Source organism: Maniola jurtina, chromosome 3 (assembly GCF_905333055.1).
Source record: "Maniola jurtina chromosome 3, ilManJurt1.1, whole genome shotgun sequence".
Lineage (NCBI taxonomy): Eukaryota > Metazoa > Arthropoda > Insecta > Lepidoptera > Nymphalidae > Maniola > Maniola jurtina.
Genome location: NC_060031.1, coordinates 4,902,762 through 4,929,770, shown reverse-complemented (window position 1 = coordinate 4,929,770; position 27,009 = coordinate 4,902,762). Strand labels below are relative to the sequence as shown.

Sequence of the window (27,009 nt, the reverse complement as noted above, 5' to 3'; positions counted from 1 at the left end):
AGCCCTGAACACTGGCTTCTTCTCAGAATTAAAAGAATTTAGGGCACAGTCTACTATGCTGACCAAGTGCGGATTGGCAAACTTCAAATTAGCATTTCGATGACGCGACTTTGAAGTTTTCCAAATTCCTAAAATCGCCCAAAGCGCCCAAAGCAATTTGCATTTCAAAAAAATCAAAACTGAAAATGTCTGATTCCAGCATATAACTACAACATATCCGAGTTCCAACGCACACCTCGCCTTTCATGCATGAACAAAGTGAATTTGTAAGAGTAATGTCCTGTGATATTAGTTCGGTTCGAAACTCGTTCTGTTTTGTTCTAAAACTTTTTCTTTGTTACCCGAAGCGTAAGTACATACGTATTGCTTGCACTTGCATAAACGATGTCCACTGATGCCCACGAATCCGTCCGCTTTGATTTAGATTTCACAAAATTCCTGTTAGAATGTCTCAAAATAGAGCGGGTATACGTCTAAGATCGCCCAGCAGTTTTATTATATATTATTTAGCAGTAAGATTTATAGTAAAATTTCTCTTAGTAAGTTTCAATAGTAACCGGTTTACGGGCCGGTAATAGAAACGTAGGTCAAAACACGGATTTATTTAAAAATGCACTAAAGTATGAGACCACGACGGCGCGGCGACCGAAGACCTCCCTGGCGCTAGAGGTCCCGTGCTAGATTCCCGGTAGGAGCAATTTCTGAACCATATTTTTTGAATTGTCTCTGGTCTCGTGGGAGACTTCGGCCGTGGCTAGTTATCACCTTAAGAGCAAAGCCGTGCTGCCAAGCGGTTTACCGTACGATGCTGTGTAGAAACCGATCAGGTGTAGGTATAGGCTTTTAATGAAACTAGAATTGAAATCGAAAAATTCTTTATTGTACACCATCATAAAAAGAAACATAAAAATGAAACATTACACAACAAACATAGTAACTGCCATAGATAAATACTCATTCTAAGTTAGCCCGCTTTCATCTTAGTTAGACTGCATCATCACTTACCATTAAGTGAGATCGTAATCCAGGGCTAACTTCTATCACAATAAAAATAAGACATAGTTACCTACCATTTTTTATCGCCGTTATCTATAATCCAAATCCATACCTATATCCTATAGTTACATTGCAAGCACAGAAAGTAGATAAATTGACTAGGTAAGAAAGCCACTGTAGTAGGTACCTATTGAATTACATATAATACCAAACCTGCCCATAGCCTAAGGCGATGCTCGAGACAATCGATCAGCTAACAACATACAATTATCGGATATTCTGTACAAGGATAATTATTACAGGCTGCAACGTCCTGTCCTATTAAGGGCCTGTTCATTCGCTGTTACAGTTTAATTAATGGCTTAGCCACCTCTATTCATTAAAGTCTACACCTAGCCCCACAATCCGTTTATAATAGAGCTGTCAAAGTGTCATAAACAGGTATCTATGGGTCTCTACTCAAATTAATAGCGATCAATTTTCTTGACTATTGCGCCTTACAATGATCCTCCATCGTTAGTGATGATAAGGAATATGTTTGTCTTGAGATTTTAGCTATATAGCACGTATAAGAGGATAAAATCATAAAGTAGGCTATAAAAAGCGTTTAGGAATAAATATTCTCTTACAAAATCATCAAATGAAACCTTGCAGTTAGAATAAAATAAATATATGGTAGGTACCTTACTTATTCGTCAGTGTTTGAAATCATCTTATAAGTTACAATAACTTTTTCAAGAAAGTCTTTTTCCATAGTAAAACAACGAATTCTTATAGTTTCGTCCAGTCCTGTCCGTCCGTCCGTCCGTTTGTCTGTCTGCAAGAGTGTATCGTGTGTGCGTGCGTGCTTGTTTTCGTGCGTGCGTGCGTGCGTGTTTGAGCAGTTTTTTTTGTTGAGACCGATATCAAAGCTCTGCACGCGAGAAACCGTGAGAATGAGCTAAAGTTGTGAACTCTTAAAGGTTTATAGGGATAGGTTTATAAACAGGTATTTTAAAAAACTTCCCAGAATAGCAATTTCCGGCTCCACAAAATTGGTTTTCTCCGTAGGAGTTTGATCTCATCTGATAAAAATAATATCAGCCCGATATAAATTGCTGGAATTCGTGCGTCTGAAGCGGAGGTTCAGCGACCTGAATATTTAGAGATATCCCTTTTGCCTGTTCCCAAACGCCTATGACCCTGTTTCTCCTAAATAAGAGAAATTGCGAGCGAAACTTTCCGCTTTGTTGAGGCAATTCTTTTAGTCTGACAAATTTTACCTACGACTCTATTTTACCTACGAGACTAAGTTTAATATTCTGTAAGTATATAATTTAGAAATAGCGTCTCATCAGTTCAAAAGTACTTAACCGAATTCATGCAAGTTCTCAGTAAAAAATAGTAACAATTTAAAACATCGTACAAACTTGTAAAACTGCTTAGAATCCATTAGTACTTTTATTTGAACTTTTAACTTTTTTGTGAAAACTGTTTATCTCTAAAAATCAGACTATAGCCGATCCGCCCAGCTTCAGTCGGCTGTGACATATACATAATAGTATGTAATATGTTATTTATTTCTGAATAAAGTAGCTTTCTAATGGTGAAAGAATTATTAAAATTTGTTCTGCAGTTTGAGAGTTTCTCGATTACAAACAAACAAATCTTTCTTCTTCATTCTAGAAACCTATTTAAACTGTCAATGAGTTGTACATATTGTTTGCCTGACCTTTAAAGTCAAGTACCTACTAGGTACTAGTTTGATGGAAAATAAATCCCACCAAAAACATTTCATGTAAAAATGTAGCCAAGACTCACAAGTTCATAATGTTTTCACTGTTAAAAAGTTATGAGATCTCTAGTAGAGCCAAGCCCCTAGCTGAGCTTAGATTTGTGCTGGCCATGGGACCTATCCCAAGTCCAAAGTAATATAGCTCTTAAATGTTCTTGACTGTATCAAATTTATAACAATAAATAACAAATCACTCTACTTACAAGCTCTGATTCTACAAACCCTATACATCTTGGTAAAAAAAGGACGGCTTGGCCGTTTAATGTTCGTAAAACTATTACATGACATAACATATTTTAAGGCCTTAAGGAATAGTTTGTTCGACAATTACTAATTTGTATTGTACTTCGTGATGGTCGCAGAAGCAATTCCGGGCTTAGATGTCATTTCAGATAAAAAATCCACGAACTGTAAACGGCCAAGCCGTACTTTTTTTACCAAGATATATAGGGTTTGTAGAATCAGAGCTTGTAAGTAGAGTGATTTGTTATTTATTGTTATAAATTTGATACAGTCAAGAACATTTAAGAGCTATATTACTTTGGACTTGGGATAGGTCCCATGGCCAGCACAAATCTAAGCTCAGCTAGGGGCTTGGCTCTACTAGAGATCTCATAACTTTTTAACAGTGAAAACATTATGAACTTGTGAGTCTTGGCTACATTTTTACATGAAATGTTTTTGGTGGGATTTCATTTCTTTTTGGCAGGTGCCCTAGATTTTTTTGGATCTATTTTTTGTAGGTACATCATTTTCATGGCCCACTCCCTAATAAATCTGCCAAGGACATCTTATCCTGAAAATATCAGCATTCTAGCGACAGAATTTACAGATTTGCTTTTCTCATAAGAGGCGTAGAGGGGGGAAATTTCCAAAGTCTTAATTTTCCTGTTGTTTGTATGCAATTTATAGTCTACATACCAAATTTCAGTCTTCTAGGACTTCGGGAAGTGTCCTAGAATTACAGACTAGAAGTTTGACTGTCAATAAATCTGAAACTATAAAAGCTAGGCAATTGATACTCAGTGCGTTTAATGAATCTGCCAAGGACATCTTATCCTGAGAATATCAGCATTCTAGCGACAGAATTTACAGATTTGCTTTTCTCATAGGAGGCGTAGAGGGGGGGAATTTCCAAAGTCTTAATTTTCCTGTAGTTTGTATACAATTTCTAGTCTACATATCAAATTTCAGTCTTCTAGGACTTCGGGAAGTGCCCTAGAATTACAGACTAGAAGTTTGACTGTCAATAAATCTGAAACTATAAAAGCTAGACAATTGATACTCAGTGCGTTTAATAAGTCTGCCAAGGACATCTTATCCTGAAAATATCAGCCTTCTAGCGACAGAATTTACAGATTTGCTTTTCTCATAAGAGGCGTAGAGGGGGGGCATTTCCAAAGTCTTAATTTTCCTGTAGTTTGTATGCAATTTCTAGTCTACATACCAAATTTCAGTCTTCTAGGACTTCGGGAAGTACCTTAGAGGTTTTGAGTAGAGGTTTTGATGATCATCAGTGAGGGACGAAATCGGCGTATTTTAGGTATCAATAAATCTGTAACCATAAAAGCTAGATATTTGATATTTGGTATATTTGGTAAATTTGCTGAGGACACCTTATACTGAAAATTTCAGCTTTCTAGCGTCATCCAGACCGAAGTTATGACGGGTCGAAAATACGGCGAAACACTTCGAGAAAAAGGTACGTAGCGCCCCGGCCGCCGCGTTTGGCTCGTCTTGGCGGGGGCACTGCCGTGCCCCCTGATAAAGTGGAAGCAGAAATAGCTACTGAATAGTTATTGAATGAAAAATGTAGCAGTAATGGCCCGTAGCCTTTGACCTTAATTTCATTGGAAATGGAAATTTGTTTTTATATTAACTACTAATGCTACGAACTATTGTAAATAAAATTTCCTAATTGCCACTACGGGTAGTTAGAGGCAGATTTATTTTTATGCAAAGAAAGCTTTGCCTTTAGCTAAGCTCGGTGTAGAACGGATTCCTGTTTTTGTCCCCCAAGCTTTATGCCAGCTCTTATCATGGAAGTTGACTTGAAACTGCGCTATACTTAGAATTATGCAAGAGGCATAGTCCATTGGATGGAACAACGATTGTACGTTTCTTGAGTGAGAAAATAGTTGTTAATAGAGAGAAGTTGATAAAGTAGGTAAAGAATACTTCAATAGCTCGTTTTTGCGGCTCAAAGTGTAAAATGAATATTATAATGTTCCTTTTTTACAACTAGGTTTTACACGCTTTTCTTGTGAGGAAAATGGGAAATTTTCTATAGCTTTTTTAAGAACAACATTAATATAGACAAGAACTCAGTCCGAGAGGTACTTAGTCACTTTCTCGCGGCGGTGGGACTTTACATATACATTTTTGTATATTTTTAAATAAAAAAACCACAAAGGCTATTTTCACAAACATCAATTGTGTAAGTTGTTGTGAATTATACCAGGGGCACATAGTTCAGAGACAGTGGAAATGTTGTTTTTAAATTGGAAGGCGACCGCTGACCACCGTTGGTGACCACGTAATTAGTTTCAGTAGTAAACTACGCTCTGGGTGTCGCTTACACACAAATGTTTATTTTTTCCCTTTGTGCTGTGCACTTTTGTTTGATTATTTTATATTTTAAAACGCCTTTTAAAGCAAGAGTGGATAAAATTTGTACCATGCAAAAAATACTATGATGGCTGGAATAAAGTCGCTTAGCTTGGAATACAATAAGGCTACCACTACCTAAAGATATTCTGAAAAATTCTGAATTAGGAACCAAAATGCAGGTATTCTGAGTTTTTAAAAACTTATGGCAGTTAAAGTGCTGCTGCTAACAAAGCTAACAATCTGCTATAATTTTACCCGAGTTCATAAGAAAAGGAGATTAACATATTATTATACCTAACATAATATGTATTATGGTTGTGTGTACATGGTGTGTTAAGATGAAAATGGCTGTTTTAACAAATTCGATAGTATATAATAAGTAATTAGTTAAGAGGCCAAGCGTTTTTAACAATATTATGTAGTCCTTTCCCCCATTTTCCCTGAACCCTGAAACAGCGTGGTGGTTCTAGATTCTTACGAAATTGAAGTCTAGAATTACATCCATCAATGATTTATTACAAAAAAATACTGTAAGATATTACGAAATTTTATAAAACTTCTTTTAGAATGTAATACTGAAAAATGTATAGAACATTTATAACAAAGCAGTGTTCAAGTTGTACTAGCGTGCAGTCCGTAACATCAGGGGGCACGGCAGTGCCCCCGCCAAGACGAGCCAAACGGCGGCCGGGGCGCTACGTACCTTTTTCTCGAAGTGTTTCGCCGTATTTTCGACCCGTCATAACTTCGGTTTGGATGACGCTAGAAAGCTGAAATTTTCAGTATAAGGTGTCCTCAGCAAATTTACCAAATATACCAAGTATCAAATATCTAGCTTTTATGGTTACAGATTTATTGATACCTAAAATACGCCGATTTCGTCCCTCACTGATGATCATCAAAACCTCTAACTCAAAACCTCTAAGGTACTTCCCGAAGTCCTAGAAGACTGAAATTTGGTATGTAGACTAGAAATTGACTACAAACTACAGGAAAATTAAGAAATTGGAAATGCCCCCCCTCTACGCCTCTTATGGGTGAAGCAAATCTGTAAATTCTGTTGCTAGAATGCTGATATTTTCAGGATAAGATGTCCTTGGCAGATTTATTAAACGCATTGAGTATCAATTGTCTAGCTTTTATAGTTTCAGATTTATTGACAGTCAAAACTTCTTGTCTGTAATTCTAGGGTACTTCCCGAAGTCCTAGAAGACTGAAATTTGGTGTGTACACTAGAAATTGCATACAAACTACAGGAAAATTAAGAAATTCAAAATTTTCCCCCTCCACTCCCACGTATGAGGGAAGCAAATTATTTGTAAAGTCTATCGCTAGAATGCTGATATTTTCAGGATAATATGTCCTTGACAGACTTATCAAACGTACCAAGTATCAATTGTCTACCTGTTATGGTTTCAGATTTATTGCCATTCAAAACCCCTCTAGTCAAAAGTTCTAAAGTACTTCCCTAAGTCCTAGAAAACTGAAATTTGGTATGTAGGCTAGGGATTTCATTCAAACAACAGGAAAATAAACTTTTCCCAGTCTGTACATTTAAAAAATGTGTTTCCTGAAGTCCTAAAAGACTGAAATTTGAAATATCTGCTTTAAAATTGAGTTGCAAGATTCCACCCAAACAAACAAGTTACATACATTGCAAGTGGAATAAAAGCTTTTAAAAAAAGAGGAACGATAGAGAGCGGGTCATGAAAATGATGTAGGTACCTACAAAAAATGGATCCAAAAAAAAATCTAGGGCACCTGCCAAAAAGAAATGAAATCCCACCAAAAACATTTCATGTAAAATGTTGCCAAGACTCACAAGTTCATAATGCTTTCACTGTTAAAAAGTTATGAGATCTCTAGTAGAGCCAAGCCCCTAGCTGAGCTTAGAATTGCGCTGCCCATGGGACCTATCCCAAATCCAAAGTATATAGCTCTTAAATGCTCTTGAGTATATCACATTTATAACAATAAAGAACAAATAACTCTACTTACAAGCTCTGATTTTACAAACCCTAAATCTTGGTTAAAAAAGTACGGCTTGGCCGTTTAATGTTCGTGAAACTATTACATGACATAACATATTATATTAAGGTCATAAGGAATAGTTTGTTCGACAATTACTAATTTGTATTATACTTCATGATTGTCGCACAAGCTATTCCGGGCTTAAAATGTCATATCAGATAAAAGTACCACAAACATTAAACGGCCAAGCCGTCCTTTTTAACCAAGATTTAGGGTTTGTAAAATCAGAGCTTGTAAGTAGAGTTATTTGTTCTTTATTGTTATAAATGTGATATACTCAAGAGCATTTAAGAGCTATATACTTTGGATTTGGGATAGGTCCCATGGGCAGCGCAATTCTAAGCTCAGCTAGGGGCTTGGCTCTACTAGAGATCTCATAACTTTTTAACAGTGAAAGCATTATGAACTTGTGAGTCTTGGCAACATTTTACATGAAATGTTTTTGGTGGGATTGTCTTGTCTGTAAATTGCGTAGTTCAATACAGTGCAATGCAATTCTTTCCCCCTTTGGCCTTTATACCCGGCTCGTGTGTGGAATATAGACAGTTTTGCTCTGTTATTTTTTTCAACGTATTTCTTTTAGTCGTTACTTTAATGAAAACCTCAGTATTTATATTGTATTTTTTTGCAGCAGTAATCTACATTTAAAAAGAATTTTAATAAGTAAGCACGTATCGTTAGTAGGTACTTAATAACAAATTCCACGTGCCCAAAACTACGGAATGGCTACCAGAACTATAAAAAGCAAAGCGTCAATATACTTCCCACAGGACCAGTTCGGAGTCCATTTGAATAGTTGTTTGCAAGTGCTACAAATGTGTAGGCGAGCCGCGAGCAATAAGCAATTTTTGCACACACACATACACACACACACACACACACACGGACACACAGGGAGAGAGGGAGAGCGACAGAGAGAGAGAGAGAGAGAGAGACATACACATACACACACGCACACTCACTTTATGTCTTCTGGTTCGACTATATTTTATACACATACCAATTAAACGGCTATAAGTCAGTTTTTCAAAAACTGTTCAGCTGCGGGCTGAAACCGGGGGCCGACTTTATCCAATATAACTAGTCCTAAGAAAGCTGTATAGATTTCAATGGTTTTAGTTATTCACACTTTGGAAGCATCCCGCATAAACTCCTGTGACGTATACGGCTCATAATGACAGTAGTGTACAAAGCGACGTACAAATCTAATCGCGATTATTATTTCACGTTTTCCCTCCGAAATCCGGGCGTTCCTGAGTTACGGCCCCACCGGGATGAAATCTACTCTGAAACTTATATATTATTCAATCTTTCCTCAGGTATGAATGTTCATTAGTCTGAAAATAAATTCGCTTTCATGTTCAGTGACCTTTGCGCAGCCTGCCAAGGGTTCATTGTATATCCTAACAGGACTTATAATTATACAGATTGGCTTTCAAGTTCTGAAATCGGGTCACTACCTTGGGCTTGATGTCAATGGGTATCACAAATGCTGCTATAAAAAGCTATCGGACCGTTTGTCGATATCTACAGGTACCTACATATAAAAGGAGAAACGGACAGCCTGATATCACATATTAGGCTGTCAGTATCATGGGGTCTAGAAGCTTGAGATTTGCATGTGGGTTTGCCAGGGGTTTGCTTTATAACATAAGTGCCCTTTAAGAAAGAATTTTCTAAAAAATTTGAAAAAAATTGGTTGTCTGTAAAGTCGGTTTAGTGACGATAGTTGAACGTGACAACAAAGGCCGATTGTGCTTCTTTGTCGCTCGTTCCGCGCTCTCGCTTGCACTTCAAGCCTTACATGGAACGCCTCAGAGCGAGGTAACGCCGCATGAGTCATGTTTTTTCGTGCGTGCAGCCGGCTCTATCGAAATATAAGACGTTGTCACGTCAAAATCATCCAAGCGAAGCTGGGGAAGCTGGGCTGGGTTTTAGTTCCTTACTAAAAAATATTCAAAATTTAGGTATATCGAAAAGATAATCATATTATATTATTTATCTATATTCAATTTTACTCATAACTTTGGGAAATTGTAGGACGTGCTTTTATTTATAGGACAGTTCCATCTTAGATGCATCATCACTTACCATCAGGTGACATCGCAGTTAAGAGCTAAGTTGTATATAATAAAATAAAAAATAGTCTTGATATGCCTAACTGAACAGCATCCATTCTTAAATTCAGCCATCTTACTTACCTTACTATAGTAAACTTACTAGCCCACTTTCTTAGCTTTGATCGCATTATTTCAATCAGTCCATCAATTTTTAATGAAGTCCACTCAAACAAACGAAACAAAGATAAAATATTACAGATCTGATTAGAGATTAGAACAAACAAATTTATTTTTATTTGTTTATGTTAAAAATGTTTTTCATTTTTAGTTATGAACGAGGGAGTATAAAAATATTCCAACTTACATCATCATCTCTTAATGAAATTCTGTTATTTCCACTAGCTTGAAGCGTTTCTACTACATCTCTAGAATCTCTAGTATAACGTAGTTGAATGCACTCCATTGCACTTGCAGCGAGCGCAGCGGAGCCATTGACCCTGAGCTGCTTACGTCAAGCTCAAGTTTAAAAGGCTTTTTTTTGCTAGATGTTATGTCACATAACATGTACCTACTTGCATAAGTATGAATATTGAATACAGTACTGTCTTTTGGCGTTTTGCATAAAATTATTTGGACAGGTTTTCCAGCGTGAAAATTATTCCATCGAAGGTCTTGTCAGGCCGAAAGCCGAAGACACCGGAGGGCAAAGAAGTTCGCCCAGAGGGCTCTCTCCGTCACTCGTTTCCACTCGTTTCATACAATCGTAGTTCCAATTTCATTTGAATATTAAGCAACGAAGGTCCATGAAATTTTGCAGACATATTCTAGAAACTAATATCTATGTCTGTGGTTTTCCAGATTTCTGTTAAAATATTCGGTTTCAAAGTTACGCGGTCTTAAAAATTTCATACAAATCTTTGAGCCCCTGTAATTTTAAAACTACATATTTTTAGAAAAATCTAAAACACCACAGACACAGATATTAGTTTCTAGAATATGTCTGTAAAATTTTATGGACTTTGGTTGCTTAATATTCAAATGAAATTGGAACTACGATTGTATGAAACGAGTGGAAACGAGTGACGGAGAGAGTAAGGCTGAGATTTACAGAACGTACTTTGAATTGCTTAGATTTATGACAGGTTTATGTGTCCCACAAAAATCTTCCTTCTTTTGAGGTCCGAGCGAATTCCAAGTACACTTTATAGACCTCAGTCTGTTGTAAGTGGTCTCTTGCTCGAGTTCACCAGCCCCCCGATTGTGTAAGAAAAACGTATTCATGGTTATCGTTGCTGTAAAGGAATTCTGCCCTTTGATTGGTTGATTCGTTGTTTACCTTTTTTCGCAGCCAATCAAAGGGCAGAATTTCTTGACGATAACGATAACCATGAATACGTTTTTCTTACACAATCGAGGGGCAGGTTTGGCCAGCAGTGAGAAGTGGCATTCATACTGTACCACCTTAAAAAAAAGCATCGAGGAGGTTCGAATTCAACGCATATATATCTTTACATGGTATATTTTGTGAGTATTAAAAATCATTTACTTACTTACTGTATAAAAAGTCGACTCACAAGATTTCTAACTAACCTGTAGAATTTTATACCTAAAGGTATAGGTAGACTAAACATGTCAAGTAACTCTAATTCCACGTAATACGTTGTATTTGTACAATGAACCCTTTCGGTCGGGACCCGAGGCGATTACATCATTCCACACCAACCCTTTGTCATACAAATATGTGTGCAATTTTGTGCTGACGACCTCACTAGTGAAGTTATGTTGGTACCTCAAGCTATAAGGATCTGTTCGACTCTCAGTCTGGTTGATTTAGAGAAAGATTTTTCTTTACGGCTTTAGATGGCTGTTGCTATATTGGATTATTTTTTGCATCTATATAATAGGTATGCCATAGAATTATTGGCGGTCAATTAAGCAGGCACCGAATTTACAGCACCGATGCAATGTCGCCTATTTATCTTCTGTCGAATATATTTTGGGAAGTAAGTATGCTTGAGAATTTCAAAACATTGTTCCAACTTCACCGATCTACCACAGAAAAGCAAGAAACTGTGAATTTTGGTATGGATCGACATACCACTCAAACGAAACGTTTTTGCTCAACGTTTCTGATACACACCGCTATGGTGTGGAATACCCTTCTGTGTTTCCTGCTACGTAAGTACAATGAAATACGTTCAATGTTGATTTTTATTAGGGGTATTTCTTCCAGTATGGCGTGTCTCCACCTTAGATTGCATTGTCACTTACCGCCAGGTGAGATTCATGCAGGCTTCGTTAAAAAATATCTAAACGAGGAGAAAAGATAGGTAAGGTCTGCACTTCGATAAAGATAATACCTATATATAGTTATGTAAGTTCACAATCGCTTAACTTTGCCCTCATTTCAACAGCTTTGTCCTTCGATCTTTAAAGTATGCTATGCAGTCCTATAGAAAAACTAATAGAAATATACTTGAGTTTAAGATAGTTATTATGTATTATTATTAGTGCTTATAGCTAACAAATGAGTAAAACTACATTATGTTTTAAAATACTTTAAACTTCATAAGTAGGTATGTACCTATCTAGGTTTGTCTTTATATAATTATTTCTTTATTTTTTACAGCGAGTTCACGATCGACCTATTTACCCAATTATCTGTTTTTGCTCGGAACTTAATCCGCGTGCGTCGTGATTTTTTCGCCATAATTTATAAGCCTAAAGAATTCGGGAATAATGTAGAGTTATCAGTTAAAGAACTTTCGGAATCGAGTCATTAATTTCATTTCTATACATAAACTAAAAAATGTAACCTCTTTGTAATATTAGTATAGAAGTATAGATAAGAGCGCAATCTTACTAACACTTTTTACAAAGAACAGCATATCTTATGCTTTGATGATCGAAGTCTTTGCCAGTAACGTGACGGATTTATATAAAAGCATACCGCTATCGGTCAAATCTGCCATGCTTCGTACCACCCAGGTCAACAGTCGCTGTGGCTTACCTCGAGCGACTGTCATACTCGTAAGACCTTAGCTGCTGCTTGCATGCTATTCCTATTATTGGGGTTGGTGCACGGAAAATGACACAGTATTTTACATTCGCTTAAATATTTGTTGGTTTTATTTGGTCAACATGTAGTTGTTTAACTTTTGCTTTTTACCAACGATCTCTATGTTTTTTTAGCATTTCCACTAGCTGTTCCACGCGACTTTATCGGGATGTTGGCTTATTGGTTTATATTTCTCCCTTGTTTTGTATTATTTCTTTCTTCCTGGGTTGACTAAGGATTTGCCTTTTCATATCTACAGGTTTTTTGAATTGTTAGTTTCTGAATTTCGAATGTTGATTAACTTTTAGAAATAATTAGTAAACTAAAGTTTTTGAAAGGTAGAGTCTGAAAATATTAAAATTACACATTCAGTGGTCTGGGTAGCAACCAGTTCATTTTATGAAGTTCCTACTAGATGATGTGGATTTAGGTTTTACAATCCTTTGGGAACTATTTGATTTCCCATGACAATAAGCTTCTCCTCTGGATGCAAGCTCTCTGTCTGTCTCAATGTCAAAATCTCTATACTTACCAAAGGATGGGTCTTTAAAATTTTTCGTGGGAACTCTTTGATTTTTTGGGACAAAAAGTAGCCTATGTCCATCCCCGGGATGTAAGCTATCTTTGTACTTAACGTCAAAATCGGTTAAATGGATGGGCTTTGAAAAGCGAGCAGAAAGACAAACACACTTTCACATGTAATATAGGTAAGTATGGAGCTACTCTAAAAATACTCTACATGTATACCTATATACAAACTACTGTGCCATTCAGAGTAAAGTATTCATATTTTATGCTTAACCTAGTCTCTACGGAAATCCTCTTAAAAGCCTATTCCGTACGAAAATAAAAATGAAACTCCATCAAATCCATTTCAGGTAAATAAAAGTGAGGACACACTTTTTACAAATCACTCGACAAAAAGTTGGTCGCGGCAAACACTACAGCTATCTTTTTGATTCGATGATAAGTTAGTTCTATACTGCAATCTCAGCCGGAAGTGACGATGAAGTGTAAGGGTCTATACAGAGGGACTGCAAACCGACTTCCAGCTGATGTCTAGATGCAATCCGTCTGTATAGAATTTAGATGCAAGCGGGCTTACTTAAAGGAGTATGATAGTTTTTTCCATATCCCTGACCGGTTCTTTCTTGTGTCGATACAAGTATAAAAAATGTGCAACTCTGTAAAGTAGCTAACTGCCTATTTCCTAACATAGGTTTTATTGGCTTAGCCGAAAAAATGTGTTAAATAGATAGACGCACTTTCACTCCAAATTACTTTTGTACAGAAAACGATTTCAACGTTCAAGGGACAGTAAGTTTCAGAACAAAAAGTCTCCAGTGTGGCATTCCGGTAACTGCCAAGCGCGGCGTATCCACAAAAAAACCGCGCGCGTGGTCTACCTACCGTATATTTCAAAAGATGTAGGTAGATGCGAGGCCTTTTACCCAAAAATCCTTTGTCAGCTTTCCAAATGAATTTTTTCACGAATCTCCTGCCATTTTCCCCTCTGTTACAGGGAGGCATTGAATTCCTTTTGAATCATTAATAACTTTCAATCCGATGTTCATTTTGCACGGACTATTTTGTAGCATACATCCACACAGTAGGTTTAACCACAGAGTAAGAACTGTATGTTATTACCTATGTACAAGTATAAATTAAAAATTTATAACACCCCCGACAAGTGACAGAGTAACTACAAAAGAGCTGATAACTTTCAAACGCTGAAGCAATTTTCTTGGATTATGGCTACGAACACTCTCGATCGAAAGCCACCTTTCAAACAAAAAAAACTAAATCAAAAACGGTTCATTAGTTTAGGAGCTAAGATGCCACAAACAGATACATAGATACACAGATACACACGTCAAACTTATAACAAACACCCCCCTCTTTTTGGGTCGGGGGTTAAAAACTAAAGAGAGGATAATGTTATCTATTGTTATCTAATAAGTACTGTCATACTCGTACTTGTGGGTTTCGTATTTATTGAGGGATGTGTGACCTAGTTATGATAACGCGTATTAATCGATTAAGATTGTTAAGCAACGTTGTTCCAAATCGGTAAATGGGTGGGCGCCCGACTTTGGAAGGCCAAAGGTTAGATGTAACCACAAATTCATGGTTTTCGGACTTTTTCATTACTTGTACCATGGAAAATTGCAACCTGCCAAATTTTATTACTACTCAACGAGAAGCACCCTATAAGTTTAAATTTTCCTATGGGACTTGACAGACACGATACACGGACAAACAGACAACAAAGTGGTCCTATAAGGGTTCCATTTTTCTCAGGAGATGGGGAACCCTAAAAAATTTACAAAATAATAATATGGCTCGGCGAATCTTTACCTCACGACACGGCATACTTTAGCTGGTAAGGACCTCCGTCGTCTCTACTTGAGCTGCCGTGGATCGAGAGGCTACCTATAGGTAACTAGAATACCTATATGAAGAGTCCCGATCCGATGTCACTAAGATCAGTTTTTGCACATACTACCTATTTTTTTTTAAATCTCCCGCTGTGTCATATCGTTTAACTACCTTCATAATGGGGAGCGCTCTGAAGAGTTTTTCTGCCTCATTCCACCCTTCTTTTTTCTACAACCGCACCGCACGCCACCACAAGCAATTTCACCCTCACCACTTAGGTGCCTGGTGCACTATAACCGCCCGTTGTGCCTCTATGTGGTATCTCTGGTGCTGCCAATGTTCTTGGGAGGCGGTAATCACTTAACATCAGGTGACCCGCCTGCTTTTTTGTTCGCTATTTTATTATTTAAAAAATTCTCCTTGCTGAGAGTCATGACCTATTTCCATTAATCATATTAGAATGGTAGGTGATTTCTTGCGATAATAATGCAGTGGATTCTCAAATACTTCCGTACACAATTCAACTAAAAGAACCAGATATTATTAAAGTTATCAAGTGTTAGTGATTTAATAACCACGATGACCAGTTATATTTGTGAATATTATATAAATTGTTATTTAATACAATCGGCTTCTATCAAAAGAAATAGGACTGGTGATCTATTGATGTTATCTTTAAGGGTTATTGATGACCCGTCACCCCGCTATGACGGAAAGGTCAGAAAAAGACGGCAGTCGAAATATTTTTTATCGATGACCTAGATGTGGACCAATACCAATAGCTATTATAGGATTCGCACGGGTTGGCATAACTTTTGTTTTATAGATAGCTATATGAACAATAAAATTTCCTTGTGCCTTAAATATGACAATGAAAGACTTATTGAAACTAACTAAGTTTAATGCATAAATACTCAGACAAAATATGTGGATTGCGACTTTGTTTTAACAATTAGGTTAGCTAGAGATTACACTTTTTTGGAGCAATAATTGTATCTTGAATTCACTGAAACACTAAATTTCTAAAAACCAAAGGGATGACCTAGCATGAACTACTATGCTGATAATTTTAAGCAATTTGGTTGCACCGTTCGCGTTGGCTTAAACCAACCTGAGCGTAATGACCCCATTTTCATATAATGTGACCTAATTAAAAATTCTTTATAGCAGCCACGTAAGAACCTAATTTACCTATTGTACCTACCTATTTTGCAAATTAAGAAAAATAAATCTTGCCGACATCGGTTTGACTTTGACTATCAACATTTGTTGTTTGTGCGAAAAGTTGGCGGAAAAAATTAATCAATTAATATAATTCTCTCGTATTTTCTATGTAGAGAAAGCTCTTCTCTTATTACTACAGTTTCTTCTTTGTAGATTTTTCATCGATCTGTATAATGGCGGATATCGATAGTAAAAAGAGTAAAAATGTATCAATGATGCAACTAAAGAGCCAGTCGGGTGTTGGGTCTCGGTCACAGAGTTTCGGGATGAGATCGATGAGTCGGCTGAAAGTTAGGCGACAGTCTTTTGGGTTCTCCGGGGTCCCCGGCATACGGCCTGTGGAGCGAACCTCTCAGGTAAATAGGTTTTAAAGATCAAACAATTTATAGATATAAGTACTAGATAGTATAGCTAAGGTGTGGAATGCCCTTCCGGCGTCCGTGTTTTGAGCCAAGTATGACTTGAAAGACCTTCAAGGCAAGAGTGAATAGGCGTCTTCTAGGCAAGCGCTCCTCTCCGAACTAGATCTGATCAATTATCTCTTTCTCAGGCATGATTTTCGTTAAGCGCATGCCCGTGACTTCGTACGCGTAGAGTTAGTTTTTTTTAAATCCCGTGGGAATGCTTTGAATTTTCGGGATAAAAAGTAGCTTATGCTTGTCTCAAGGATGCAAGCTATCTCTGTACCAAATCGATGATGCTCGATCGTCTTCAGCTTCGTCCACGTCGATTTAGGTTTTTTAAGAATCCCGTGGAAACTAACTTCAACTTTTGGTGATATGCAGGTACCTACCTATGATTCGCGCACATCCACACAGCTTCCGCGCTAATTCGGTGCGGGATAGTGCGGGTGACGTGCGGTTATGCGGGGCGTCCCCTCGTCTCATACCCCTACAAAAACTTCAAAAAATATTTTAAGTTCCCTTGGTTAGTAACATATAACTTTATTAGATAATAATTTTGTTTTGATAAATACAGATTGCAATTGAATTCAAACGGCCCGTGCTCACCTATTTGCCAACTTACCAACTGAGCTCAACTCACAAGTTCCATCTTCCAACGGTACAGAAGATAACTGATGAACTGCTGGACGAACATTGGACTGGCCACAAGTATAATGTTCAGGTTGGTAGAATATTTTCATTTTATTTAATTTAATATTGACACCTTTCTTCGAATCTCGCGGAAACTGTTTATTATGTACCAAATGATGCCCGCAGCTTCGCCCGCTTGGATTGGTCGGATCCCCTGCAGCATCAGGATTGAAGAGTTGGGATCCACATTTCTGATGGAACAATGTCGCAAAGTTCCTCTATCGATTAAAAAAAAATAACGCAAATCGGTTCAGAAATCTCGGAGATATCAGTGTACATAGTGTACAATTACCGTACCATAACCTTCCAAATAAGCGTTGTTTTTTTTTCTTTACAGGATTCCCCTGCTCTAGCACTTCGTATAGCAGGAGAGCTGATGCGAAAACTCAAAGCAATCCAGTTCAACCGATACCGTATAATCAGTGTGGTCACTATAGGACAAAAGAGAGCTCAGAGCTATAATAATGCCGTGGCTTTCCTATGGGACCACGAACGAGATAACTATGTCGATGTCCAGAGGGAGGTTACCACCGCTTTCGTTCAAGTTACGACTTTCGGAGTATATTTGGACTAGAACAAGTATTAATTTTTATTGACCAATAGGTATTTGCTAAAATTTGATAAAGATATAGTGCAATAAACGCTACATAGTCTATCCACAGCTAACCATTCAGCTTCAGAGAGCAATTAGTGTAATTTTAATTTTCTCTTTGCATTACGTTGCGCGTTCGGTCGGTCTTGAAAATAAAAAAATTATAAATATTTTTGATTCGTCAGTAATGGAAGGTTTTGTGTAGTTAGAGCATAGACAATAATGTCAATTTACATTATTAGGTAGTAGTTTAGAGTGTAGACTGATAGTATTAAAATATGAATCGGTGAATAAATGAATGAACTCAATAAATTATAATGATTCAAATGTTTTGGTTTATGCATAGATTTTTTATTGTGTTTAGTAGGAAGCAGTTAAAGTAAAAACTTATTATTTAAATCCACAATGCGTTTAAACTTTGTTCAGTTGTTGTTGAGACTCGTCTGGTCTCGAAGGTTTCTGACGTAGTATTCATTCGTGCGAATCACATTACAACGCATGCCAAGCATTATCGGGTCAATTTATAAAATCGAAAGATTTCCATTCCCGCGGTTGAAGTGGACCTTGCCCCTGAGCATCAGGATCGGAACACCGAAGTTCACAAAATATATTGTTTTATGAACATTTGTATTCGAAATCGAATGAATTATGAATCGCTTCAGTGAAAGTTATAGAAAAATTTGCAGCATGATTTGAAACAAATAACTATTAACGCAAGTGAAGTAAATAAAGTTAGTTAAAATTTAAAGCCGTGTGCTACTTTCATTCTCTGCTCATTATAGATGCGGTTAGTACATTTTATGCGAGGGATTATATGGTTTCAGTTTCATCTTGCATATATGTCTTCGTAAACGAGTTCAAACATAACGAGGGAAATGAAGATGGTAGAAATGCAGGGAGCTTACGTTACTGCAAGCTGTTTCAATTTGGTTTCTTTAAAATTCATGCCCTCATTTCCAAAGGATTGCGATACGTTCTTTCAACGTATTTGTGTTTTCAATTTCTTGTGCATTTTCTATTTTCTTCTTAGGTAAGGTTAGGTTTGGTTTTCATTAAAGGCCAACTTGTTTTTGTATACCAAGAAAGCGTAGAAACAAAAGATTTTTGATAGAATTATATACCTGATAGAGCCCAGAGTTTAGCCCTGATATTAGGGCTAAACTTTATTATATATGTATATAGGGAGCAAACAAGCAGTTGAATCACCAGATGTTAAGTGATTACCACCACTCATGAATATTTGCAGCACAACCCTCGCCTTGAATAATCCCTTAGAAATCTAGTGGGAATACCACGAAAGGGAGTTAGTTAGTTGGTTCTACAGTTTGCATGTCAAAAAAAATCTAGCATACCTGTTTACTTGAAGTTGGCTGAAGTTGGCTTTAGATAGATAACATTAGAGGTTTACAATATTAAGTTTTACAATAATTATGCGAAAAAAATTAAAAACTGTAACTCGCAATACATTTATTGCTGTTGTAAAATTTTATCGGCTCCCAGGTGATTGGACGCCGATGTCGTTAAAGTTTACATACACGTGGATGTTTTAAGCACCTCCTTTAGAACTACTACAAATTAAACTCACTTCCATTTTTTTATATGGAATTATACAATTTTTTCCCCCTGTACAATATCTTCAAAATATCATACAATTAAGTGGCCCATTATTGGGCTATGTATAATCTTTATGAAAGATCGACTAATACTCGTAATATTGAAGTTAACCACAAGAAACTTTCATTCAATTCTTTATCTTCACTTACATTCAATATAATTTAAAACTCGATTGTTTAAGTAAATAAATAACAAAATATATGTGCAATAAATGAGAGAACTAACTAAGACTTATTTCAATTAAAATCAATCTTTATACTTGTCTCGTATTATTTGTCTGGTGAGTTTCACTGCTAGGTTAGAGAAGTATATTTTCTTTTTATAGTAGCTTGTAAACAAACTAGCAATAAAGCTATTGTATTATCTTTGTAAATATTCGTTCGCGTCAAAAACTAAATGGAAAGCAATACGTTGCTGTTGAATTCATTGCTGGATGTCGGATATCGTGGAATGCTCGTAAAAACATTTGCATACAAAATATTGAGAGGGTTCGGCTAGACGGTGCAGACTATTATAATAAATTGTTGAAACTTAATAAATAAATAAACAATACTTGATTAAATCGTTCATGATCTATTCGCTTTGGGCGGTTGCGTCAAAAGTTGCCTCTTGAGGTATAAAGCATAAACTAGATATTTTACTTTCTATTTTGCCTGAGTGTTTTTTAAAGAATATTTTGCAAGTTTATCATGCTGAATAATATTTCCCGTTTCCCCTCCACCTAAGCGTAAAGCTTGTGCTAGGAGTAGATACGACAATAGTGCAACGGGTGGGGCTTGTATCGGCGACCTTTCGGATTTCAGACCACTGCTTTAAACGTTAAGCTATCGAGGTTCTACTTTTTAGTCACCTTGTATACGTTTCCTCAACTTATTTCCATCCTTTAGGTACCTACTTGTTTCTCAAATGATGTCTACTTCCCAATATTCCTACATTTTTCTGGGTTTTACTACCTATTAGCATTTTTTGCTTTGTTGTAATGTCAATTTTGTCATTATTTTAGCCCCCTCTTTCACCGCGTGGATTTAGGTTTATTAAAACTTCGATATTTTTTGTTTCGTTTCACCGTAAGATTTTTCACTTGCATTGATTTCTACTAACTTTGCTATGGATCAGTTTGATATTGGTTACAATACAATATTAGGGAAGTAAATAGTGCCCGATCCCGTGGGAACTTTAGGCTGAAAAGTATATAAAACACTCTAAGAAATGCAACGTTAGGTAAAAAATTCAAGTCAATCCATTGACTGGTTTTCCTAGTTAACGGACACGAACATAACAATATTGTGGAAGCTGAATTTTTATATAGATACTTACCTATAAAGATTGTTGGCATGTTTAATCCAGCTGACCTAGACATCTTCAACATCATCTTTTGATCTAGGCATCTTAAAACTGTGTAATTCGAATCCTTACCTATATTTTAATCGTCAGAACAACAAAGAAGAACAACTTCGTAATTCAAAAGCAAAGTTCTGTGGGATATCTTACGTCCTACTAATGAAACTTTGTCCCAGCCCGCATAAACGTGGCGGATTAACCCTTTCCTCTTAGTTATGATTCGTAATGTTAGATAAAGTAATTGAAAATTTAACGTCATTTACTATTAAGATACTAGTCTCCTTATATATTACATCTGGGTATTTTTTTTTAAACTCGTAATACTGACTCGGTTTAATTGGTGGAACTGAGATGCAGGAAAGAACTAGGAAAGGGTTTTTAAAAATTCATCCTCTAAAGGTTGATTGAAATTAGCAGCGAATCGATAAAAAAATATTTTTTATAGCATTTTCACCCCTCAATTCATTATGATATCATTATCAATTCTTTACGCGGTACTTTACATAGTTAAGATATTACTATGTAAAGTACCACGTAAAGAATTGATACCGATTTTTTTTTCATGCGATACCAAGAGGACTTTCATTTTAAAATTACAATATTCCATTCTAAAATGAATTTGAAACGTGTACATCGGAACATTTGTTGCTGACATAAAGTTTTATTAGCTCTCAGGTGATTGGACGGCGCGGGCGGCGTCGTTAAAGGTTAAGCCCTTGACAGACAACCCGCGAATGCAGCGACTCTTGTCTGCCAAAGCCGCTGGTGTTGTAGCTTGTGAATGTGACGCGACAAAAGGCGATGAAACCTATACACTTTATATGAAGTGCACATAGTCTGTCGCTCGCTGAAGCTCGTGTTGCACTCCGATTAGTTAAATGCCCCAGACTATCTTGAGAGTTGCGACCCTTTCAATACATTAATGTGTCTGTGGCTTAACAGAAAAGTGTAAGAATCACATTGAACAGTGGAGAACGACTATAATAATAGATGCGTGACGACAACAACCGTGCCTTTTCTAAGCGCGCTCCACACTAGACGATTTCAAACAGCTCTTTTTATTGAAACCTCTAGGAGCCGCCTTATGTCCAACGCGTCGCTGTTACGCGTTTTGTCTGACCACAGCTTTACTTATATGTATATGCGGGCATATTCCGTGGCACGTCCTTTGGAGTAACAAATTTTTATCAGCGCTGACGTCGTGTCGTATTCGTGTGGTAACAGGACTAAGTTGTATGTACCTACTAATGAAAGTGAAAAATTTAAACTAAATAAAATTATGGGCATAAATTACATACATATTTACTTACATATTTATACAGATAATAAAGATATTTAAAGCTGGAGCAAATATCTATAAGGTGCCTGTTAGCCTTTGATGGTATATTACTTTGAGAAACTATTGAACTAGAAATGACAAAACAAGAAGGCATTCCTCCTGAACATAAACATCTCGACTTTTATGCATAGAAAAAAAACTTATACTAATTAATGATCTTAGAATTATTTCGTGGTTTAACGACATAATCTGAGGTAGATAAATTCTGATGTAGATGAGGTACGTACCTCGATTAATACTCAGGTAGGTACGACAATTTTGAGGTCCCTTGGTGAGCACCATCATGGCACTGGGTCGAAATGTCGATAATTCAAAATCATCGTAGGTACGTATTCGTTATTTACTTTATATTAAACAGACTGATACCAAATCTGAGACTTCTAGTGACAAATCGTATTGCTCTCATCGCAAGGCTTCAAAATAAGCTTTATAAAGAGAAAAACAAAAAATATGTTGATGAAATCTTTCATTGGTATGAAAGCATTTGCATAGAGAATAATATCGAGTCTGAGTAGATGGAACATACTGAATAACTTATTTAGAAATGTAGATATTAAATAAACAATAGGTACTTAGTACTTGATTAAAAGTTGTACCAATTCGTTTGAAACTATTTAGGATTAATTCCAGACAATGGTGGCACTGATCCTAGCTAGGGTTTATGCAAAATTGTTTACATAAATATAGTATTCGTAGACTAAACAATATTATTTTTCTAAATTTACCTAACTGTCCATTTTCATACTTCTACGGTTCCGTACCTACGTCCGAATGAAAAATTGGAACCCTTATCACGGATCACTCGTGTGTCCGTCTGTCAGTATGTCTGTCACAGCCAATTCGCTCTGAGTTTACTGGACGGATTAAGTTGAAAAGTACACATATGAATTTCTGTGACCCAAACATGGACGTATTGTCTAAATTACGGTGCCTAAAATGTTAAAAAAATTACGATATTTAAGTGCTTTACATATTTACAGGAAACTTATAAGAAGTCTATGGTCTTAAAATTACATGGTCCCGATAGCGTCGAAACTTACATATTTATTAGGTAGGTAAAACTACCTAATATTATTGCACGAACCTACGTTTTGAACCGAGTTCAACTCGCACTTGTCCGGTTTTCTCTATAATATTGTACCTACTTTCTCTATTTAGGTAGGGTAAATATATCAGTAAGGTAAACACATCCCATTGATTTTCCATCCCATCCTGAAATCCATAAATTCTTCCGAAACTGCTTAAACAAGGTTTATCCCTGTCACATAAAAATAGATACCTACCTATTACTAAAATAACTAACATGAATTTTTCGTTCTTACCGAATAAACTTCAACATAGTTTGTGAGGCAATATATCCGCAATGTTTATCTCCACCAGTAAACATGTAAGTATAACGTAGAAAAGGAAGATTACCCGCTTAAATATTTATACGTTAACACTCGAACAGACATAACTTCATTTCGGTAGGATCATAGAAATATTTCCTCCTAGGATTAATTCTTTTTTCTGTAAATAAATAATTGCAGATAGAGATCTACCAAATAGCATTACTAAGTGCCTGTTGATTCTGGAAATAATGAAAGTAATAGTAAGTTGTCCCGATGTGATCCTGATAATATGTTTGCTCAAATCAAGTTTCTTGTAGTAGCACCTTGCTCGGACATCTGAACATTTGAACCTTTGAATTCGTGATTATTATCTTTGAAACAAGTGAAAATCATTTCTAAATTATGTTAAACACTGAAATGGACATAATATACCAGTAGGTACGCTGGAAGAGGTGTGCTCATACAAAATAGTACCTAAATGCCAATTCGAAACGCACCACTGAGCGTTCCAGAAATTGAAATTGATACTGAGGCTGAGATCTATAGAACACACTTTGACTTTGCTCAGACTTAAGACACTGTTAAAACGAGACAGCGTTATACCGCTGGTATAAATCTGTTTCGTTTTAAGTGAAACTTAAGTCTAAGCAAACTCAAACTGCGCTCTACAGATTTCAACCTATGACTTATAACATGGTCGCGGTGTTGAAAGATGTTTCATTTAGTTTCAAGTACGTTAACATGACGCTCACTGCAGCTATGCTTTTTTTCTATTCAGATACAAGTTAGCCCTTAACTGCAATATCACCTGGTGGTTAGTGATGATGGTCTAAGATGGAAACGGGCTTGTCTGCAAGGGATACCCCCTTTTTCAATGCATGCAAGGCAATTTTTATTAAACCCATGGTTTAAACGGCCACTGTGGTTTCTACACGACCAAAATGGCTAAAATCAAGTTGCTTCAAAACAGGTTTGCAATCGGAGGTCCAGCGGACTTCTATTAGTAGAGGTCAGTGGTATAAAAAGTCAAGTTCAGTGTCAAACGTTAGTCTGCCATAAAAATTACAGTTTTATTTGCCTTGCTCACGAATCACGGCACTGGTACTTTTATAGGTGTAACCATACCTACAGGAAATGCATGCAAGTTTAATTTTCACTGCCTAATACTGTTACAAAATAGCATTCCAGTTTTTACAATAGAATGCTGAACCAAACAATGGAAAAACTAAAATGTAAATCGCTTTCTACACCCATTTCTATTTACAATGCTATGCAGCTAATGTTTGTTTAGAATTTTGTCTTTCAAGAGTGTAATAGTTTTGTCGATATAGGACAGAATCCCGAGTCCGGAATTCACAATCATAAAGGAACTTGGCCATTGCGAAAAGCTATATATTTAGACATAGATGATAATGGACCCAAAATGTAGAGATGTATAAAAGCTTTATTTGTTCAGATACAAGTTACCCCTTGCCTGCAATCTCACCTGGTGGTAAGTGACGATGGCAGGTGGCAGTTTTCATCAGATAAATACTCCTTTGGTTTCTACACGGCATCGTCCGGGAACGCTAAATCGCTTGGCGGCATGACTTTGCCGTTAGGGTGGTAACTAGCCACGCCCAAAGGCTCTCACCAGACCAGAAATTTAGAAATTATAAAATTTCGAATTCCTGCTGGAAATCGAACCCGGGACCTGCCACAAATATGATCTCAGCGTTTACCACTGCGCCTGGGATGCCGTTGAAAGTGGTGATAGCCTAGTTGTTAAGACGACGGCCTCCTAGTCGGAGTATCCGAGCTCGGGTTTTTCTTCATCATACAATTAATGAAGTTTTAATTAATTGAACAGAGCTATTTTTCCAATCAACCAAACGATTAAATCACTCAAGCTTGGATATTGCTGTTGAAAGCAATCAAAAATTTCCCAAGCGAAAAATGAAGTTTGTCTTTATGAGATCGTTCGTTCTTCTAATATTTAAGCGGTAATCAATATGTACTGAAAAGATAAACGCTTAAGATAGACTGTTATTGTTTATTGTACAGGGCAATATACATAACATAATTTTCGAAAGGAAAAATCTGCTTTATTCTACACCAAAGTTATATGGGTTTAATAAAACTGCCATACCCCTTCCAAGTTAGCCCGCGCCCACCTTAGACTGCATCATCACTTACCACCAGGTGAAACGCAGTCAAGGGCTAACTTGTAATAAAAAAATATGCATAAACATAGATTTCTTTTTCTATCAATGAAATAAACTAGCACTTGACTGCGATCTCACCTGATGCTAAATGGCTAAGGTAAATCTTGTTTCTTGCTTTTTGAAGATACCTTTTTTCTCTTCGACGGAAGTGAGAGCATGAAAGTTGAAACGACAATGATCAAACTTTAGCTGTTTGATCATTAACTTACCTATGTACCTATATTATTATGGGTCTGTTGTTTCCTAATACTGGCTCCCCACGGCGCATGATTCTGCGGATTATCACGATGGACGACCAGAGACAGCCACACACCGCGCACAAGGCTCGGATGGTGACGACAAAATGTCTGCGCTACCACGGACGATAATTTTATTTTCCCATAGTGCGTCGTTGCGGGCTGGTCCGATCCTGTCTGAAATATTAGGCACCGTGGAAAGCCGGTATAAGCATGCTCTCAAAAAAACGTAAAAAAAGTCGCACCTTTAGAATTATAGAGACCTAATTCAAAATTTAAGGATTTACAGTTTGAGTGATGAAATGACTGTGGATGACTATAAGTTATAGGTCTCTATTTTATTATGAGTCAATGGAAATGGTCATCCGCACTAATTTTATCACTCAAACTCAATCCCTTAAATTTTGAATTAAGTCTGTATAATTCTATAGATGAGAAGTGTACATTTAAATTAACTTAATTGGTACCTAATCTAAAAATGGACTGATATTTACTAAACAAGGGATTTATAAGCACATTGCTGGTAGCTCTTAATTAAACAGAACGTCTTTTACTTTGTTTTTATTACGTACTATAATAGACGGATAAAAGTTTTTCTTTTCTGTTGCGAAGTAGATACCTACTTATCTGTCTGTATAGAGCCTTAACGGGTAACAAAAATAGTCATTTTAATATGTTTTTATTATTTTTTCTTCAAGATGTAATGACTTGGACATCGTTCATACATGTAGCCTAGACGGTTTATTGCTAGCATCGAATGAAATCAGCCATTTTATTTGTTCTACAAATTGGAATACAAGACTCCGTGCAATATGCGAAGGAATACAAGCAATGACTTTTTGTTTCGTTCTGCACTGCCATCCCTTTGGAAAGACGTAATATAAACTAGTTTTGGAAAGTCTTGTGAGAATCCTTTAATTTTTCCGGGATAAAAAGTAGTCTATGCTACTCTCCTGCTTTTTAACTATATCCATGCCAAAAATCATGCTGATCCTCCGTTATGGTGTGTTTGTTATACGAGTATATGGATAGTGATAACATCATACTCACCACATTAATCAAAATATAATAAGTAGTTTGAGAGTAATAAGGTAATCTATAAATGCATCTAAACATACAAACATAA

General features: G+C 36.6%; 1 protein-coding gene across 1 annotated transcript; it reads left to right on the top strand.

The window, feature by feature from the left end:
• The first annotated feature begins 283 nt into the window (after positions 1–283).
• LOC123878580 (dynein light chain Tctex-type protein 2B-like) lies at positions 284–18,105 on the top strand. The gene is made up of 4 exons (XM_045925856.1): positions 284–348; positions 16,286–16,488; positions 17,111–17,257; positions 17,564–18,105. Exons 2-4 carry the CDS (start codon positions 16,306–16,308, stop codon positions 17,798–17,800), a joined length of 567 nt encoding a protein of 188 aa, XP_045781812.1. The 5' UTR covers positions 284–348; positions 16,286–16,305; the 3' UTR covers positions 17,801–18,105.
• The last annotated feature ends 8,904 nt before the right edge of the window (positions 18,106–27,009 follow it).

Excerpts from the sequence above, each read along its gene's own strand:
- LOC123878580 (XM_045925856.1), top strand. The coding sequence starts at position 16,306 with ATGGCGGATATCGATAGTAAAAAGAGTAAAAATGTATCAATGATGCAA. Across the intron at positions 16,489-17,110 it reads CTGTGGAGCGAACCTCTCAG|ATTGCAATTGAATTCAAACG; the intron begins GTAAATAGGTTT and ends TGATAAATACAG. Across the intron at positions 17,258-17,563 it reads GCCACAAGTATAATGTTCAG|GATTCCCCTGCTCTAGCACT; the intron begins GTTGGTAGAATA and ends TTTTCTTTACAG.